At 42.4% G+C, this 20,026-nt stretch overlaps 1 protein-coding gene across 8 annotated transcripts in view; it reads right to left on the bottom strand.

Moving 5' to 3' along the window:
* Positions 1–20,026, bottom strand: part of RBKS (ribokinase) — a 125,344-nt gene that overhangs the window by 59,416 nt on the left and 45,902 nt on the right. For all 8 annotated transcript variants that reach the window (XR_007151142.1, XM_047854029.1, XM_047854025.1 and 5 more), the window contains one exon: positions 17,569–17,757. Coding sequence is in view for 7 of the 8 variants with exons in the window: in XM_047854029.1 (XP_047709985.1) it covers positions 17,569–17,757 (189 nt within the window). In the remaining variant the exon portion in view is untranslated. The remainder of the gene's footprint in view (positions 1–17,568; positions 17,758–20,026) is intronic.

The following is a 20,026-nucleotide window of genomic DNA, read 5'->3' as shown; positions in this document are numbered from 1 at the left end:
TGGGGATTAAGGAATCCACCTGTTGTGATGAACACTGGTGTTGTATATTAAGTAATGAGTCACTAAATTCTACATCTGAAACTAATACTACACTGCACGTTAACTAACTTGAATTTATTTTATTTTATTTTATTTTTAATACAAAGGTTTTATTGATGTACTTTAAGGACGGGATATAAAGGTATTTAACTTACTTTTAAAATGTGAGACTAGTCTCATGTGCTTTTAAAAAAATTATTTATTTTTTAAATTTACATCTAAGCATATGCTGCCACAGTGATTTCAGGAGTAGATTCCTTAGTGCCCCTTACCCATTTAGCCCATCCCCCTCCCACGACCCCTCCAGTAACCCTCTGTTTGTTCTCCATATTTAAGAGTCTCTTATGTTTTGTCCCCCTCCCTGTTTTTATATTATTTTTGCTTCCCTTCCTTTATGTTCATCTGTTGTGTCTTAAAGTCCTCATATGAGTGAAGTCATATGATATCTTTCCCTGACTAATTTCGCTTAGCATCATACCCTGTAGTTCTATCCACGTAGCTGTGAATGGCAAGATTTCATTCTTTTTGATTGCTGAGTAATACTCCATTGTGTGTGTGTCTGTGTGTACATATATGTAGACATCTTTATCCATTCATCCATCAATGGACATTTGGGCTCTTTCCATACTTCGGCTATTGTCAATAGTGTTGCTATAAACATTGGGGTGCATGTGCCCCTTCGAAACAGCACACCCGTATCCCTTGGATAAATACCTAGTGGTGCAATTGCTGGGTCGTAGGGTAGTTCTATTTTTAATTTTTTGAGGAACCTCCATACTGCTTTCCAGAGTGGCTGCACCAGTTTGCATTCTCACCAGCAATGCAAAAGGGTTCCTCTTCCTCCACATCCTTGCCAACATCTGTTGCTGCCTGAGTTGTTCATGTTAGCCATTCTGACAGGTGTGAGGTGGTATGTCATTGTGGTTTTGATTTGTATTTCCCTGATGATGAGTGATGTGGAGCATGTTTTCATGTGTCGGTTGGCCATCTGGATGTCTTCTTTGGAGAAGTGTCTATTCCTGTCTTTTGCCCATTTCTTCACTGGATTATTTGTTTTTTGGGTGTTGAGTCTGGTAAGTTCTTTATAGACTTTGGATACTAACCCTATATCTGATATATTACTTGCAAATATTGTCTCCCATTCTGTTGGTTGCCTTTTAGTTTTGCTGATTGTTTCCTTCACTGTGCAGAAGCTTTTTATTTTGATGAGGTCCCAATAGTTCATTTCTGCTTTTATTTCCTTTGCCTCTGGAGACGTGTTGAGTAAGAGGTTGCTGCGGCCAAGGACAAAGAGGTTTTTGCCTGCTTTCTCCTCTAGGATTTTGATGGCTTCCTGTCTTACATTTAGGTCTTTCATCCACTTTGAGTTTATTTTCGTGTATAGTGTAAGAAAGTGGTCCAGGTTCATTTTTCTGCATGTCGCTGTCCAGTTTTCCCAGCACCACTTGCTGAAGAGACTGTCTTTATTCCATTGGATATTGTTTCCTGCTTTGTCAAAGATTAGTTGGCCATACGTCTGTGGGTCCATTTCTGGGTTCTCTATTCTGTTCCACTGATCTGAGTGTCTGTTTTTGTGCCAGTACCATACTGTTTTGATGATTACAGCTTTGTAATACAACTTGAAGTCTACGATTGTGATGCCTCCTGCTTTGGTTTTCTTTTTCAGGATTGTTTTGGCTATTTGGGGTCTTTTCTGATTCCATACAAATTTTAGGATTGTTTGTTCTAGGTCTGTGAAGAATGCTGGTGTTATTTTGATAGGGATTGCATTGAATATGTAGATTGCTTTGGGTAGTATTGGCATTTTAACAATCTTTGTTCTTCCTAACTAACTTGAATTTAAATAAAAACTTGAAGAAAAAAAATAGAGTATTAGAGTCCCTCCCAGCCTCCCCAAAAAGCTTCAGGAAGAACAGAGTCATGAGCAGTATAAATAAGAATAGGGGCACCTGGTGGTTCAGTTGGTTAAGTGTCTGACTTTTGATTTCAGCTGAGGTCATGATCTCACCATTCTTGGATACAAGCCCCACATCAGGCTCTGTGCTGACAGTGCAGAGCCTGCTTGGGATTCTTTTTGTCCTTCTCTCTCCATCCCTCCCCTGCTCACTCTTTCTCTCTCTCTCAAAATAAATTAAAAAAGTAAAAAAAAAATACATAAGAATAAATTCAGATCTGGGCTCATCGTAGTAAAACTGCAGAATGGCAAAGATCAAGAAAAGTTCTTACAAAATCCTACTGTTTTTCTGTTCAAATGTGTTTTTAAAAGCTAGGTCCTGATATAGGTTGCATCTTCATAGCACTAAGCATCTGAAAGCAAAGAGGTCACACTGTGTTTCTAACGTTTTACCTCTTAAAAACCACCTGAAGCAAAAATAGCAAAATATTAAGAAATAACAAATTATCCGGCTCTCTATACTTTTCAGTATAATTGAAATATTTCACAATTTACAAAGAAGGAAGGAAGGGAGGGCGGCAGGCAATCTGACTGGCCTTGGGATGACTGAGGGAAGTTAGTAAATGTAAGTATTTGATGCGAATTATATTTCACGTACAACTGAATCCATACAATTAGATACCCACATGCTAAAGCAGACTAAGGAGAGGAAGACAGTTTTCTTAACAGGGAACAGGACAGTCACGGGAAGTCACTTAGCAAATATAACCATGATCTTTCTTTCTCTAATTTTCATTTGTTTTGACCAGGGAAAGAAAAGGATATACAATTTTCAGTTTTCAGAGACTCTTTCAGGGGAGATGTGATTCACCTAACCTCTGGACGCCCTCTATCCCCAAATCACATCGCATTTGTAGGGATGTACCACAGTATAGAGCCCTCCTGTAGTTTTAAAAGGAGGAAAGTGTGAATGATGAATCATGCCTTTACCTTCTGTCCCACTGCAGTACATTTTACTGACACGCACATGCATGCATGACATTCATGCCACCAACAATTTATTCACACAGAGCATACGTCCTCAGCACTGAAAATACACAAAGTATCCACACCGTTAAACTACACCACACACATGTTTTCACATGAAGGCAGACAGGTGTTTAGCAAGCTATGAACCACACACACCTTCTTCATTTCCTTGTTCACCTCTCTCAGCAGTGATGGGCACTGAGGGCGCTGGGCATGGCTCCAACTCACTGGGCTCTACAGCTTGGCTCCAGATGGTTTCTTCACCTCCTCACAATTTCAGGTCTACCCAAGCAACATCTTCACATACTGGAAGCCACTTTAGAAGCACTACGGTGTAGTCCTGACTGCCACCTCCCAGCCAAGTTATCACCCTGCTATCAAGGACACAAGACACCACGCTGCTCTCCAGGAGCGGGGAGAAGTGGAGGGTAGGGGTAGGAAGCGAGAAGTCTTCCTTGTGGCTGGATAAGCAAGTTCATACACCCTGAAACCGCCCCTTCTTACCGGGACAGGGACTGTCTCCTGTCCTTTCAGTCAGGGAGCATCGAGGCCCACAGAACACTCTACATCTAGATTTAGAGTTTGCTCTCTTGACTTTTGCTGATGTTTTAACATTATTTTTTCCTCTACATCTTCCTTCCACCTCCATGCCCCTGTTCTCCACTACCATTGCTCTTTTCAATCTCTGGCTGTATTTGAGTTCTGAAGCAGGGCCAGGGATCCCAGCTTCCTGCTCGGGAGCCCCTAAGATGTCTGGCACTAGGCACATGTGCATGCGTGTCCAGGTCCAGCCGTGGGACAGGTGGGACAGTACTTTAGGAAAACGGAAAAGACAGCCTCGTAGTTGGCCCTGGTTCAGTTCCTCCAAGTGAAGATGACATTTCTGGTAAGCAGTTACAATTAGATTTTTAGAGCCCTGTGTTTTCAACGGATCCCATGCAGGATTAAGAAAGATAATTTAAAATATTTAATTCTGCCTGATTAGCCAGTAAATGAGGTGATCTGCTGATATGGAAGTAATGTAATAGAGCTAATATGGACCCCCCGGGCCTGACGGATGTCTTGTGCCTTGTCAATCAGTGTCTTTAGCAATTATCTTGTCCTCTGTCCTTTCTTCATATCCAGTCAACTTTTTTTTTCATTTTCATCTTTTCTGGCAGCCAGAGTTGGCAGAGTGGTTCAGATATCATGCCCATTTATTGATATCATTCCTAAGATTAAGATGGGTATTTCGGAGCCTCACCTGGGTTTTCTGTATTCTATGATGCTGGTTTCAGAGATGCCATTTACTTCTGTAACTTCATTTTTTTTGGCCTGGCCTTTCTATCCCTGCAGGTAAAATAATCTAAAGATAGGTTTTAAAATGGGCAACTGGGTACTTTGTTTTCATAACATTAGAAAAGAGCATTTGTGTCTGAGATTTATTCTTTCCCTTGACATATTCAAGGTAGAACTTAAGGACTATAAGGAATCCTGTCGATCCTCTAGTCCCCTGAGAACACTCAGTGGCTCAGTGAGACCAAGCGGCCCTAATACACACACTACTTACTTTCCCACAAGGAACTAGAACTCTTTCGTTTTTTCACATAATTATTATGTGCCAAGCATATAGTAAGCACTGGGATTTCCCAAGAAGAACTCTCTGAGCTGGACCTTGAGGATGGATAGGAGTTTGCTAGGCAGGGAATGAGTGTTTTTGTCTTTCCTTAAACTAGAGAGTTAGTTTGGGAATGTTAAAAAAGAGGAACTCTATTTTCCCTAGCCTCTCTAGTTAGCAGTTCAGGCCTCTATTTAAAGAAGCCTCACGGAAAGATGATTTGGTTATACTCACTGGGAGTGGTGCACCTCTCCTTCAGAGTTAGTCATTCAATGACAAGAATGAACGGAAGTGATCTATCTGTGCCCAAAACTTTGCAATCTGGACAGGATGATCCTGCCACACACTACTAGCCGTGCAGTCCAGCTCCTTGTCTTGTACAGGAAGATGCTGGAACTGAATGGCAGTGGGACTTGGGTTTCTTTTCTGTAATATACAGAGCCAAGGTTATGTCCACTCTGTGTACTGGAGAGTGATGCAAGCACCTGGCGCATACTTCCTGGTACCCCCCGCGTGATCCAGGTTCAATGAACAGACACATGGGGACCTACTAATGAGCACTAAAAGGTACTGAGTATTCACGTGCGCCAGGAACTATTCTTAGAGCCATATATGGGTCACTGCATTTAAAAATTTTTTTACATTTATTTATTTTTGAGAGAGAGAGGGTGGGGGGGGCAGAGAGAGAAGGAGACACACAATCTGAAGCAGCCTCCAGGCTCTGAGAGAGCTGTCAGCACAGAGCCTGATGCGGGCTCGAACCCACGAACCGTGAGATCATGACCTGAGCCGAAGTCAGATGCTCAACCGACTGAGCCACCCAGGTGCCCCTGGGTTACTGCATTTAAGTGAGGCTGCACCGTACGGCACAAAGCAGGCAGTGCCTTTGCAGGATCTGGTAGCTCCTGAACATCTAGAGAAATGGAGTGATTACAGAAGCCTGTATCTTAACAAGTGACAAGGAAAGTCAGTGCTGGAAGGCCAACTAGGAGGGACTGAAGGCTAGGCAGACTGCCACAAAATCAAGAGGAAGAGGGGTGCAGTAGAGAGTACGTGGATGTTAGAGTCAGACAGACAGACCGGCAAGCAGTTCCTGGCTCTGCCAACTTACCAGCTGTATGACCAGTCAGGCTGTTTGCCTTTGGGAGCATTACTCTCCTCCTCTCTAAAATGGGCATTAACCTTGTCTTGTGGGGTTGTTCTGAGCACATGGAGTCCAGCACAAAGCCCAGCACAGCATGGTGCCTGGCTTTCCAGATTAGCCTAAGAATCCTCATGTTCCCAAGAATCTGTAAGAATCATGGAATGTCAGAGGTCTAAGATGCCTCAGAGATCACCCACCCCAGACATGTCATGTTTGGATGCACAACCTGAGCCCAAACATAATTGAGTCCTTTGCCCAAAGCAGCCTGCTAATTACTGGCTAGATTAGGGTCTGAGCTCAAGACATCATCTGGCCTTACCCACTGGGACCGATTATTACAGTTGAACCATAAGCAAAACACTCAAGATGGTTTTCACCAAGAGGGTGATTTAGGATGATCCTGTTAGTTCAATTCAGATTATTTCCTCCTCACAAAACAGCTGACTTTTCAGTTTTTGCTTTAGATCACTTCTGAAGTACATTCATTTGCTTTCCTGTTAGTCCTGCTTGGGCCACTGTACAAAAAAAGCCACAGGCTGAGTGGCTTGAACAACAGAAATTTACTTCTCACAGTTCTGGAGGCTGGAAGTCCAAGATCAAGGTGCTCACAAGGTAGGTTTCATTCTGAGGCTTCTTCTCCTGGGCTTGCAGGGTGCCACCATCTTTTTTTCTTTTAATTTTTTAAAATTAATTTTTAAAATTTACATCCAAGTTAGCATATAGTGCAACAATGATTTCAGGAGTAGATTCCTTAGTGCCCCTTACCCATTTAGCCCATCCCCCCTCCCACAACCCCGCTAGTAACTGTTTGTTTTCCATATTTAAGAGTCTCTCATGTTTTGTCCCCCTCCCTGTTTTTGTATTATTTTTGCTTCCCTTCCCTTATGTTCATCTGTTTTGTCTCTTAAAGTCCTCCTATGAGTGAAGTCATAGGATTTTTGTCTTTCTCTGACTAATTTCACTTAGCATAATACCCTCCAGTTCCATCCACGTAGTTGCAAATGGCAAGATTTCATTCTTTTTGATTGCCGAGTCATACTCCATTGTATACATATACCACATCTTCTTTATCTGTTCATCCATCGATGGACATTTGCGCTCTTTCCATACTTTGGCTATTGTTGATAGTGCTGCTATAAACATGGGGGTGCATGTGTCCCTTTGAAACAGCACACCCGTATCCCTTGGATAAATACCTAGTGGTGCAGTTGCTGGATCGTAGGGTAGTTCTATTTTTAATTTTTTGAGGAACCTCCATCCTGTTTTTCCAGAGTGGCTGCACCAGTTTGCATTCTTACCAGCAATGCAAAAGAGATCCTCTTTCTCCGCATCCTTGCCAACATCTGTTGCTGCCTGAGTTGTTCATGTTAGCCATTCTGACAGGTGTGAGGGGGTATGTCATTGTGGTTTTGATTTGTATTTCCCTGATGATGAGTGATGTGGAGCATGTTTTCATGTGTCGGTTGGCCATCTGGATGTCTTCTTTGGAGAAGTGTCTATTCCTGTCTTTTGCCCATTTCTTCACTGGATTATTTGTTTTTTGGGTGTTGAGTCTGGTAAGTTCTTTATAGACTTTGGATACTAACCCTATATCTGATATATTACTTGCAAATATTGTTTCCCATTCTGTTGGTTGCCTTTTAGTTTTGCTGATTGTTTCCTTCACTGTGCAGAAGCTTTTTATTTTGATGAGGTCCCAATAGTTCATTTCTGCTTTTATTTCCTTTGCCTCTGGAGACGTGTTGAGTAAGAGGTTGCTGCGGCCAAGGACAAAGAGGTTTTTGCCTGCTTTCTCCTCTAGGATTTTGATGGCTTCCTGTCTTACATTTAGGTCTTTCATCCACTTTGAGTTTATTTTCGTGTATAGTGTAAGAAAGTGGTCCAGGTTCATTTTTCTGCATGTCGCTGTCCAGTTTTCCCAGCACCACTTGCTGAAGAGACTGTCTTTATTCCATTGGATATTGTTTCCTGCTTTGTCAAAGATTAGTTGGCCATACGTTTGTGGGTCCATTTCTGGGTTCTCTATTCTGTTCCATTGATCTGAGTGTCTGTTTTTGTGCCAGTACCATACTGTTTTGATGATTACATCTTTGTAATACAGCTTGAAGTCTGCAATTGTGATGCCTCCTGCTTTGGTTTTCTTTTTCAGGATTGCTTTGGTTATTTGGGGTCTTTTCTGATTCCATACAAATTTTAGGATTGTTTGTTCTAGGTCTGTGAAGAATGCTGGTATTATTTTGATAGGGATCACACTGGATATGTAGATTGCTTTGGGTGGTATCGACATTTTAACAATATTTGTTCTTCCTATCCAGGAGCATGGAATCTTTTTCCATTTTTTGTGTCTTCTTCAATTTCTTTCATAAACTTTCTATAGTTTTAAGTGTATAGATTTTTGACCTCTTTGGTTAGATTTACTCCTAGGTATTTTATGGGTTTTGGTGCAATTGTAAATGGGACCGATTCCTTGATTTCTCTTTCTATTGCTTCATTGTTGGCGTATAGGAATGCAACCGATTTCTGTGCATTGATTTTATATCCTACAACTTTGCCAAATTCATGAATCAGTGCCAGCAGTTTTTTGGTGGAATCTTTTGGGTTTTCCATACAGAGTATCATGTCATCTGTGAAGAGTGGAAGTTGGACTTCCTCCTGGCTGATTTGGATGCCTTTTATTTCTTTGCGTTGTCTGATGGCTGAGGGTAAGACTTCTGATACTATGTTGAATAACAGTGGCGAGAGTGGATATCCCTGTCTTGTACCTGACCTTAGGGGGAAAGCTCTCAGTTTTTCCCCAGGATGCCACCATCTTGCTGTGTGCTCTAACCTCTGAGCAGACACAGATAGACAGCGAGCTCTCTGGTGTCTTTTCCTAAAAGAACATTAATCCTATGGGGTCTAGGCTCCATCCTTATGACCTCGTTCAGCCTTAATTACCTCCTTACTTCAGCATATGAATTTTAGAGGGGACAAGCTTCAGTCCAAAGGACTGTGTTACCTATGTTCCTCCTCCCCCCAGGAGCCATTCCACTCAGGTGTGTTTCAAACCGGAGGTACAGGAATGGTGAAGTATGTGAACTATTAAGTACCTAAACATGAGGTATCACCTATGGCCTGGGCCCTTTTACAACTCCTTCAGGTCATCGATTAATAGAGACCAAGAGCTGTGGCAAGGCCAAAGTCTAGATCATTCAACCTATTATTAATTGTGGGAATAAGGCTTGAAGAGTTTAAGACATGTAAGCAGACACATTCAGAAAGAAAACCTGATGCTGAGTAAAGCTTCTCTGAAGATAGGCTATGCATTTGAGTGAGGAACAGAAAAATGCAGCTTTGACATTTATTCTGTGATTTCCAAAGGAAACTGTATAAACTAACATATTTTTGAGAGAGATTGTTTCTTTAGAAAGATTAAGGGAAAAAAAGCCTGTCAAAAATGTGTAGTGAAATATCTAGACTTAAAGAGGCTCCAGGGCCTGGATGAGAAGGCAATGCAGATCATTTCCTTGGCATCAAGTGTCTATCCATTCAGAAGTTATTTTAAGTCAAAGTGTTACTCAGCCTACTTACACAGAGATCTTGGGATGGTTGAGAGGTTCTTTAGGAGGCCAAGAGTGAACTTGGCCAATTACTGGCTCCTTTGGGAAGGTAGTGGCAAGTTTTTTTTTTTTTTTTTAAAGGTTCAGGCCTCTTTAAAAAAAAAACAATGACTTTTAAAAATGTTTATTTAGTTGAGAGAGAGAGAGAGAGAGAGAGAGAGAGAGAAAGATGGAGAGATGGAGAGATGGAGTGTGAGTGGGGGAAGGGTGGAGAGGGAGGGAGGCACCGAATCCAAAGCAGGCTCCAGGCTCTGAACTGTCAGCACAGAGCCTGACATGGGGCTCAAATGCATGAACCAAGAGATCATGGCCTGAGAAGTCAGACACTCAACTGATTGAGCCACCCAGCCCCCCCCCCCCCCCCGTACACCCTTTGAGAAATGATATCACCTCTCTTATTTGCTAGATGTGGCTCCAAATAGCTTTTTGATGTGTCTCCAAATTGTATTTTCTTCCAAATTTTAAAGTAATGCATGAAAAATAAAGGGTCTTGGAAAAACTCAAACAATTCAGAAGAACATGGAGTAGAATGTAGAAGTCCTCCTTTACAACACCTGCCTCCCATCCCCTGGCCCTCCCCATGAGCAATAGTTTGGTGGGTTATTTTTTCCCAGATTTTTAAAATATGCTATGCTTTTATTTATGGATAGCTACAGTTATTTTTAAATAAATGGCACCATATCATTAAATTTGACTTTCTCCTACTGATGATTGTATAGATATGTCTGATCCACTTTTGATTATTACAAAGCTGGAATATTCTTATACAAATATTTGTATATATGAGCAGTTCTGCAAGATAGATTCTTAGAAGAGTTACTGGGCCAAATTTAAAAACTGTTAGTCAAATTTCCCTCTGAAAACATTGTACAAATTTACACTCCTACCAGAATTATATGAGAGCATGTGTTTTCCAATTTATTGGGACTTTGACATTATCAGTCTTTACTTTTTGCCAAACTGATGGGCAATAAAGGGGGATCTCACTGTTACTTTCATTTAAATATTCTTGATTTCTTGTGAGGTTGAACATTATCACATTTCTTTCTTTTTTTGTCTTTCCTTTTTTTTTTTTTTTTTTTTTTTGAGAGAGAGTGCACTCAAGCAAGCAGGGAGGGGCAGAAGTGGGGGTGGGGGTGCGAGAATCTTAAGCAGGCTTCATGCCCAGAGCAGAGCCCGAGGTGAGGTTCAATCTCACAACTGTGAGATTATGACCTGAGCTGAAATCAAGAATCAGATGCTTAATAGACTGAGCCACCCAGGTGCCCACACATTTATTTTTTTGCATTTCTTCTTCAGTGAATTGTCCATTTACATTATTCTAGAGAAATGGTTGATATTTTTGAGTTGTAGAGGCTTCCCATAGTTACACATATTAATCTCTGCAGGGGCAAATACTCAAATTTTCTGTTAAAAGATATTCAAGAGTGCATGAATTGGTATGGAAAAAAAAATGGAAGGATTTATATTAAGAGGATAATAGTAGACGGGGTGCCTTGCTGGCTTGGCCGGTAGAGCGTGTGAGTCTTGATCTTGGGGTTATAGGTTTGAGCCCCATGTGGGCTCAAAAAAAAGTCTTATTTAAAAATTACTTAAAAATAAAATCTTTAAAAGGATAACAGTAGTTACATTTGAGTGGTAGATTCATGGGTATTTGACTTTCTTTTTTATACTTTTCTACGTTTTCTGCTTTTTTTTCTACTCTTGAACGCTAAGTACGTATTAATTTTATGAATAGAAAGAAAAAACCCCAGTAGACTGGAAAGTAGGGTAAAGGTGCTCTCAAAGCAGTTCCAAAAAAATTTTCCAAGACACTTTGAGTAGCGGCAGTATCAGTAGATATTAATTTTCCTAAGGTCAAAATGTGAAGGAAACAACAATTACTTCTTGCATAATAACTTGATATGGCAGTTGAAGTTAGCCTTATTATGTAATAATTACCTGTTCAGCACCCCCGATTCTATCATTCTTTACCCACAGTGTTTTATTCTCCCAACCCTTCTTCAAGTACTGGCAATCAACAGTGAGGGGAGCTCAAACTACATTTGGAGCAGGAAATACCTCAGTTTGCCTGGGCTGAGAAACATCCCTTAAAAGCACCTAAATCCATTTGTTCTAATGACATCTGGCAATGTTGGCTTGGCCTTCCACTGGCTAGGGGGTGAGAGTGGGAAGAGGGTGCAGGTGTAGGATGGGGGTGTGGAAGTCATACCACGATGGGAAAAATGGGTTCAAATCTGGGTTTTCAAAGGCTGAACTATCATTCTGGATGGTGCCTCAGAGGTAAGTTAATGGGAGCCAACCCTTAAGAACAGCCTGGATGGCCGAAGGCCAGACCCCAGGATGAGGGGAATACACTGAGGAGAAGTGACCTTGGAAAGCTGTGGGTAACCCACCAGCCTCAGCAATCACGGTACCTTTAGGAGTGCTTCCATGCAAACTTGAAAAGAAACTATCACCACTTCCTACTGGTGCAATTTCTAGTTCAGAGCTGAGTCTCCAAGCCCTGAGTCATCTGATGGGGACATCCATGCAGCTGGGCTGACATTGCCTAGTGCCACACCTGCAACTTTGAGCACTATAGGACTCAAATATAATGGATAGAAAGAAAGGGGAATAAGGAAGAGGTAAGAGAATCCCCATGCTCCTGGCTTTTGATTACTCTTAGCTTACTTATATACCCTGAATTATAATGACTTATAAGGTGAAGGTTTGGAAAGATGGATTTAGCCTATGGGCGAAATTCTTAAGAGTACCAATGCAGATTCTAGGACTCAACCATTTACGTGTAGAAAAACAATTTCTGTGTCAAGAATTTTATACAGCCTGTAGGTCAAGGATAATTAATGATATATCACAGTAGCACAATAACCTAGAAGATGACAGTGCTTAAATGTGTGTGACTCTCGACTACGGGGTGATTATGTAGTGCAATCGACACAAGACAGCAAAGCCCCCTGACCTTCAGGTTGGAGGACTGCACCGAGGACACGAGTGCCGTGGCATTTTGAGGCTGAGATTCAGGTAACACAGAGATGGGAAGAGCGACATGTCTGTCATGTCTTCCCAACTGAGCCGAGGACATCTGCACTACTGCCACCATCTCACTGTCGTACAGCAGGAAAAATGGATGTAAAAATAGAAGTGATACAGCAACTATCAACACGGAGGCAAATGAATGTAGCAGCCTGCGGGAGTACTGACGCGGAGCGGGACTGGCCCCTTCCAGGGCGGGCTGGAAAATGTGCAATCCAGCTAAAGGTGTTTCCACCACCCATGCCATCCCTGACTGACTGATTTTATCTTGGCCAGCTTTGTTGAGGTTAAGATTGACAAAAATTGTATCCGTTGAGGTTGCACAACATGATTTTTTTTTTTTTTGAAGGTGTGCCTCGTAAGGGATTAGGAGAAGGGGAAATGTGAGGTCATAAACCTCCTGAGGGCAAGTAATGCCCTCCTGACAGAAAAGTGAAGAAGCCCATTTGTTCAGAAGAAAATGCCTCCCTGGGAGTTCCTCACCTCGCCATGTGAATTATCTCCTCTTTATTAGACCTATGAAGAGGCCGAACAGGTATGTGCAGAACAGGCAAGGATTTTAAAAATGAGAGTGCAGGATGAGAGGACAAAGAGCATAAAAAAGGCTGAGGGAGATTTGACCCCCAGAAAATAACCACCCTTGTTTCCCGTGTCACCTCTGCTCCGCTGGGGGATGTTGAGAGCCCATTCAGTAGATTCAGTAGAGCAATGAAGTGGAAGATTCTTTATCACAAGAGTATCCGTTCACGGGTGAAGTGCCTAGGTGGATCTTTTTGTTATTGTTTGACCTTTGTTTTCTAAATTGATATAATTCTAACCTACCACAAAACTCACCCTTTAAAAGTGAACAATTCACTGGTTTTCAGGGTATCCACAAGGTTGTCTATGTATCACCACTATCTAATTCCAGAATGTCTTCCTCAGCCCAGAGAGGAACCCTCATACCCATTCATTAGTCTCCTGACCCCGTCTCCCCAGCTGCCAGTGACCATCCATCTACCTTCCGTTTCTATAGATTTACCTATTCTGGACATGGCATAGACTTGGAAGCATATAATATGTGGCCTTTAGGTTTGTCTTCTTTCACTTAGCGTAATGTTCTGGATATTCATCCACACTGTGGCCTGTATCAGTATTCCATTTTATGGCTGAACAGCAGTCTATTATATGTAGGTGCCTCAATCTGTCTATCCAGTCATCTGCTGTTCAAAGTCAGGTTGTTTCCTATTTGGGGCTATCGGGAACAATGCTGCCAGAAACATTCATGTACAGGTTTTTGTGTGGGCACGTGTTTTCATTTCTCTTGGGTGGAGACCTAGAAGGACAATTGCTGGGTCCTATGGTAACTAGAAAATTAACTTTTCGCAGCCCTTCCAGACTGTTTCCCAAAGCGACTACACTATTTTACCTTCCCACTGGCATCGTTTGAGGGTTCTAATTTTTCCATGTCCTAGGTACGCTCATTACTGTTTTTGATTCTAGCGGGTGACAAGTGGTATCTCATCGTGTTTTGTCATTTAGGAAAAAAATCAAAGCCATCCATACACATAGTGTAAAAAGACAACGCTTAAGGAGTAAACGCCCCATCTCTCTCTTGAACCATTTCCATGAGGCAAATACTTTAAATTCCCTTTAAGTTTCTTCTGGTATTCATCTTCTCCCTCTGGTAATATGCTTATACTGCTGTTTTTAAAAATCAGTTTCCGATATTCTCTCTTGACTCCCAACTCTGGAGAATGAGCATTCAGTTCTCTTCTCTTCCCCCAGGTGCACACAGATCACACACTCACTTTATCCTTCCATCTTCAAAACAGGATTCTAATCTCTATTTTTGGTTAAATCAAGAATCGGCACTTGCACTGTTAGGACCATGTCTTTACAGCCACGTGGCGTGCGAATATTTACTTAATCATACTTTTACCCTGAGACTGCAGATGACGTAGAGCAAAAATATTTGCCTCCTTTTTTTTTTCATTTCCACAGTTTTCAACATAATTAATTGCTACTTCATCCTCAAATTCTGCAAGAAAACTAAAAATCTTTGGTCATATGCCAACACATGGGTATTCTGCTATTTCCTTCTTTGTCCTTTCCTGTTTTTGCTTTTGTTTCTGGGAGTCGCTCCTCCAGGGCTCTCCGCTCTCCTGCTCTCTTGGGGACTGGGACCCGCCTTGCTGCAGGCCTGCTGCATAGCTGCTGCCCTGGGACTTCCCTTCACCACCCCGGCTTCTCTCCTCTGTGGCACCGTCTGCTTCCTGGATCCCTTATCTCCCTCAGGGCTAGTTTTATCCCTCAGTTTACAACAGCATAATCTTCCAGTACCTTCTTTATTCCTCCATTCCTGCCCTCTTTTGTGTTAATTTTTTTTTTTTTTTTTTGAGAGAGAGAGACAGGGGGGTGGGGAGAGAGAGAGAGAGAGAGAGAGAGAGCGCGAATCCCAGAAGGGGCAGAGAGAGGGATTAAGAGAGGGAGAGAGAGAGAAGTGGAGCTCGAGTTTGCCCGATGCAGGGCTTGAACTCACAAACTGTGTGATTATGACCTGAGCAGAAGTCAGATGCTTAACGAATGAGCCAGCCAGGTGCCCGTTAAATAGATATTTTGAAGTGTACCATGGTAATTCTTTTGTTTCTTTCAGGTTTAAAAAAAAATTTTTTTTTTAATGTTTATTTATTTTTGAGAGATAGAGACAGAGAGCAAGCAGGGTATGGGCAGGAGAGAGGGAGACACAGAATCCAAAGCAGTCTCCAGGCTCTGAGCTGTCAGCATAGAACCTGACGCGGGACTTGAATCCATGAACCATGTGATCATGACCTGAGTCGAAGTCTTTCGCTTAACCGACTGAGCCACCCAGGCGCCTTTTTTTTCTTCTTCTTTTTTTGAGTTCTTTTTTTAGTGATTGCACTGGTGATTCCGGTTAACATCTTAACTTAAAACAGTCTAGTTTGGATTAATACCAACTTCGTTTTGGATAGCATACAAAGTTGTTTATGGCTGCTTTCATGCGACAATGGCAGAGGTGAGCAGTTGTGGCATAAGGTCCGTGAAACCTAAAACTTTACTGTCTGGCCCTTGACGGAAAAATTCACTGATCCCAATCCAGTGCCCCGATTTTCGTGATCCCGTGCTCTACCTCCTGCCTCCAAGCATTTAAGTAATCTTTTCTCCTCTGAGCTCTCACTGTGTTTCAACTTTCCTGAAACCAAAAACTTAAGTGCACATGCTAAGAAACCAAATGAAAGGGCACAAAACAGTATCAGCAAAGTGTGAAAACCTCCTTGTGCACCCTGCTGTATTTAAGATGCTCAAGACGCAATCCATCACTATCTAGGAAATCCAATCCTTCAACATGAAATGGCTCTGAGGATAATGACTATCGATTCAAATATGAACATTTCCAAGGCTGGTGTCTTCATCACTTTGTCCCATACCCAGGCAGGGCATTTCCACATTCCAGGCGGGGCTTGTTTTTGTATGACCAGCATCCACTTCCCATCCTCTGATGAGAGTTCTTTGATTTTTATTTGACACCAGGGATGGGGACACGACATGGGGCACTGTGTGGGCAGACAGCTATCTGGGACCACTCCCAGGAGTGGGCCCGCCTGAGCTCAAAGCCCAGCACAGCAAGGCAGGCAGAGCCAACAGGGAGGGGGTGAGTGGGCCCCCATGACATGGCTTCACTTCTGCCCTTGGCCGTACCTTCGGACTCTCAGCCAGGTGCACCGAATACATCCCTGTTCCTGTGTAGGCCCACTCCAGTTGTGCTTTGGTGCTTGTGGGCAAAGGAGCTGTGGCTGACACAGACACCCGAAGCAGAGGCTGAGTCTCTTTCGGGGTAGATACGTAGGCCCGACATCTTCATGAGGGTCCTTCATTTTTAGCAACGGAAGAGTAAACTTTTCTGCTGTAGTTCAGGACCTGGACTCGTTTTAGTCTCATGCAGGGTCGATTTCAGAACTCAGAAGGAACCTCTCAAGTTCAGGCGACTGTCCGTGACAGAACAGGAAAAAAATTCGTGGTTCCCAAAATGACTAACTATGAAGAGAATGACACCACCGAGTGCAACTGATCAAATATCTGATCAGCACATTGTGAAAGGCAATCAGGGTGTGATTTCATGTGATAAAAAGCAGTCCTTGTACTTATCTGTCTTTCAGAGCGTATTTGCATCCATGACTTCATTACATTTGCTTAGGCTCCTTTTTGATAAATGACCCACATTTTATTTTATTTTATTTTATTTTATTTATTTAATGACCCACATTTTAAAGCCTTTTCTAAGCATAAAAACCAAAATGTATTTTATAAGTAATTACACATTAATTTCTTATAAATACAAACTCTAAAATGTTTACTCTTCCCCAACTCTAGTTTTACGTTCCTGGTATTTATCGATTTTGTTTGCTCTTCTCAATTCTAGGTCATAAACAATAATTCTTATTTTCCCAGATTTAGAGGACCTCTGAGCTTTTTTTTCTAGCTTGTCTTCCCTTCCACCCCCTTCTGGGCTGTGACTCGTCTATGTAACCTGCTTGTCCTTAATGCATGCCTTACACAAGAAGTGTCTGGAGTCCACAGGCCAAGTTTTGAACCCCCAGCTCTGTTACTTCCTAGCATTATGGTCCTAAGCAAGTGTCTAAATCTGTAAAATGAAGATAATATAGCTCATGGCATTGTTGTAAAGATCACATGAGATGTATGCCAAAGAGACACAGTAAGCGCATAGTAGATGATAGCGGGCATTATCTGATGGCCAAAAGAATGAGTTTTGCCAGCCAGTGATCCTTGCGCTTTCATTCCACACAGGAGGCTTGTAAGAACCAGCAGCTGGGCATACTGTCTAAAATCTAAGCCCCACGAGGGCAGAGACTATGTCTTGTTCATCACGATAGCCCCAGAACTTAATAGATGACTGGCATAACAGGTATTCAATACATATTTACTGGATGAATCAATGAATGAATATAGGTGATACAAGTACAGTTTTACTGATATTCTGTTTTTATGGATGAGGAAACTGAGGCTCAGAGAGGTTAAGTGACTTGTAGAAAGTCCCACAGTGGGTTGGGGAAGGATTAAGATATAGTGCTCCTGCCTGGTTTTTCTTCTCTTCTACCGTATTACCTCCTTGGGCCCTTACCTTATGATCCAAAAATTCAGGTGTAGTATCTTTGTTATAAATGATGATTCTCAAGGGGGGCAGAAATGATTCTGAAATTTTAAAACCTACCGTGGTATCCACAGCCTTGACCTTCTCTGTGGGGATGTGCTTTGGGACAGGTTCTGTCTGTGACAGCATCACACAGCCTTCAGCACCTAAGGTGATGATTACGACCTGGCACCCCCTTTCCAAGAGCACCTGTGCAGCCTTCCCAGCGTCTGCAGGGCTGCTGACCGTGAGGCCAGTTAGGATCTCGGCCTGGAATACAGAAAAGTGAAAGGAAACAGCGGTGAGAAAAGTAACCTGGGTCTATTTCCAGATTAGATTTGGTTTTCTAGAAAAATGTCCCCCTTCTTTTGCATAACAACCAATGCAGCGGGGAACTTTGATGGATACTGGCTCAGGAAAATAAATTAAAAACCCTATAACAATGACAAAAACTCGCTATCAATGACATTTTGGGGACAACAGGGGAAATGTGAATGTGGCCTGGATATTAGATGACAGCACAGAATCACTAATAATTTTCTTAGGTGTGAAAATGGTGTTGTGGCTCCTCTTAGGAGATGCACACTGAAGTATTTAGGGGTGAGGTTTCATGTTATGTGCAGCTTACTTTGAAATGACTCAACAAAAACAAAAAGAAATACACACAGTGGAGAGGGGAAGCATATAGCAGATGTTAACAACTGTTTAGGTGGAGAGTATATCACTCTTCGTTGTGTTGCCCTTCCAGCATTTCTGTGTGTATGTATGATAATTTTCATCATAAAGAGTTAGGGGGAACAAAGAATTCTACAAAAGAAAGGAAGAGGGGAAGGAAGAAAGGAGTAAGGGAGGGGCCGCTGCCAATGACTTTGATATATAAGTCGTGTCTGTAAATTTTACCCCTAAGGTTGTATTTCTTCTAGGCTCCTCTTGGGTCATAATGCCTTTCTCTTATTACTGGTTATAGCTTTCCATATTTGCACAACACCCATTTCTTTTGTTTGTTTCTGCTCAAGAAATTGGAAGCAGGGTAGGAGGGGCACTGACATGGAGCAGAGAAAGCAACGTGCTGATATATTCAGGAGATGTCCACCATTTACTAACTCTGGGACTTTTGCCAAGTCACGTATAAAATGAGGGGCTTGCACAGGACCACAGTTCTCTCCCAGAATATAAAAAGGGCTCTGGCTGAAGTAGGGGTGAAGGGCTGTAGCCCTGCTTCCTCACCCCCTAGGTACCCCTCTAGCTTCTGTGGGGACCCTCTATGGTTCTGAAATTAGTGGCTGAAAATTCACTGGACCAGATGAATTATATGATACTTTTTGACTCAAAAAGTTTATCACCAAATTCTGTCTTTTCTATATCCTATTTCTTCCTAAGAATGGGTCTATCTCTTCCTGTGCTTGCTCTGAACATGCCCAGATTAACCCTTTTTGTTGCCTATAAGTCATCCCACAGTGTCTGCTCCTTCTGGGGTTTGGTCTTCCCTGGCAGCAAAGGTTTTGTTAACTTGACCATGTGTCCTTCCTGAACCATCTTTTCCACACCCTGTCTGAGTTGGCTATGCCTTAAGGCCACCTTCTGTTTTCTTTTTATAAGTTTTTCACTGATCTTCATTACTGAGATCACTTACATCTGTTGAGTTAGTTGGGTCTATTTTCAGAAACACTGAATTCTTGTGGTTTCTAAAAACCTGTTAAAAAACGATTCTTTGATGAAAGATCCTGAACGTAAAAATAATGCAACAAACACCCATGTACCTACCACCCACTTAAAAAAAAATTTTTTTTTTTTACGTTTATTCATTTTTGAAAGACACAGAGAGACAGAGCACAAGCAGGGGTGGGGCGGAGAGAAAGGGGGACACAGAATCCGAAGCAGGCTCCAGGCTCTGAGCTGTCAGCACCAGAGCCCGACATGGGGCTCGAACTCACGAACTGCGAGATCATGACCTGAGCTGGAGTCGGATGCTTAACCGACTGAGCCACCCAGGCGCCCCACCTACCACCCACTTTTAATAAGTCTTAACGTTTTATTTTATTTGCTTCAGTTATTTTTCTCTAAAGGAGGTAAATGATGGAGTGCCTGGGTGGCTCAGCTGGTTAAGCATCCAACTTTGGCTCAGGTCATGATCTCAGGGTTCGTGGGTTTGAGCCCCATGTCAGGCTTTGTGCTGACAGCTCAGAGCCTGGAGCGTGCTTCTGATTCTGTGTCTCCCTCTCGCTCTGCCCCTCCTCTTCTCACGCTCTGTTTATCTCTCTCTCAAAAATAAAATAAACAACGGGGCACCTGGGTGGCTCAGTTGGTTAAGTGTCCAACTTCGGCTCAGGTCATGATCTCACGGTTCGTAAGTTCAAGCCCTGCGTCGGGCTCTGTGCTGACAGCTCGGAGCCCGGAGCTTGTTTCAGATTCTGCGTCTCCCCTTCTCTCTGCCCCTCCCATGCTCATGCTCTGTCTCTCAATAATAAATAAACATTAAAAAAAACATTAAAAAAAGATAATGTCCTCCATAGATATTATGTATTAATGTGCTTTTCCC

Source organism: Prionailurus viverrinus, chromosome A3 (assembly GCF_022837055.1).
Source record: "Prionailurus viverrinus isolate Anna chromosome A3, UM_Priviv_1.0, whole genome shotgun sequence".
In the NCBI taxonomy this organism is placed as follows: Eukaryota; Metazoa; Chordata; class Mammalia; order Carnivora; family Felidae; genus Prionailurus; species Prionailurus viverrinus.
Note: the sequence above shows the minus strand (reverse complement) of the source record. Positions and strands in the feature narration are given on the sequence as shown.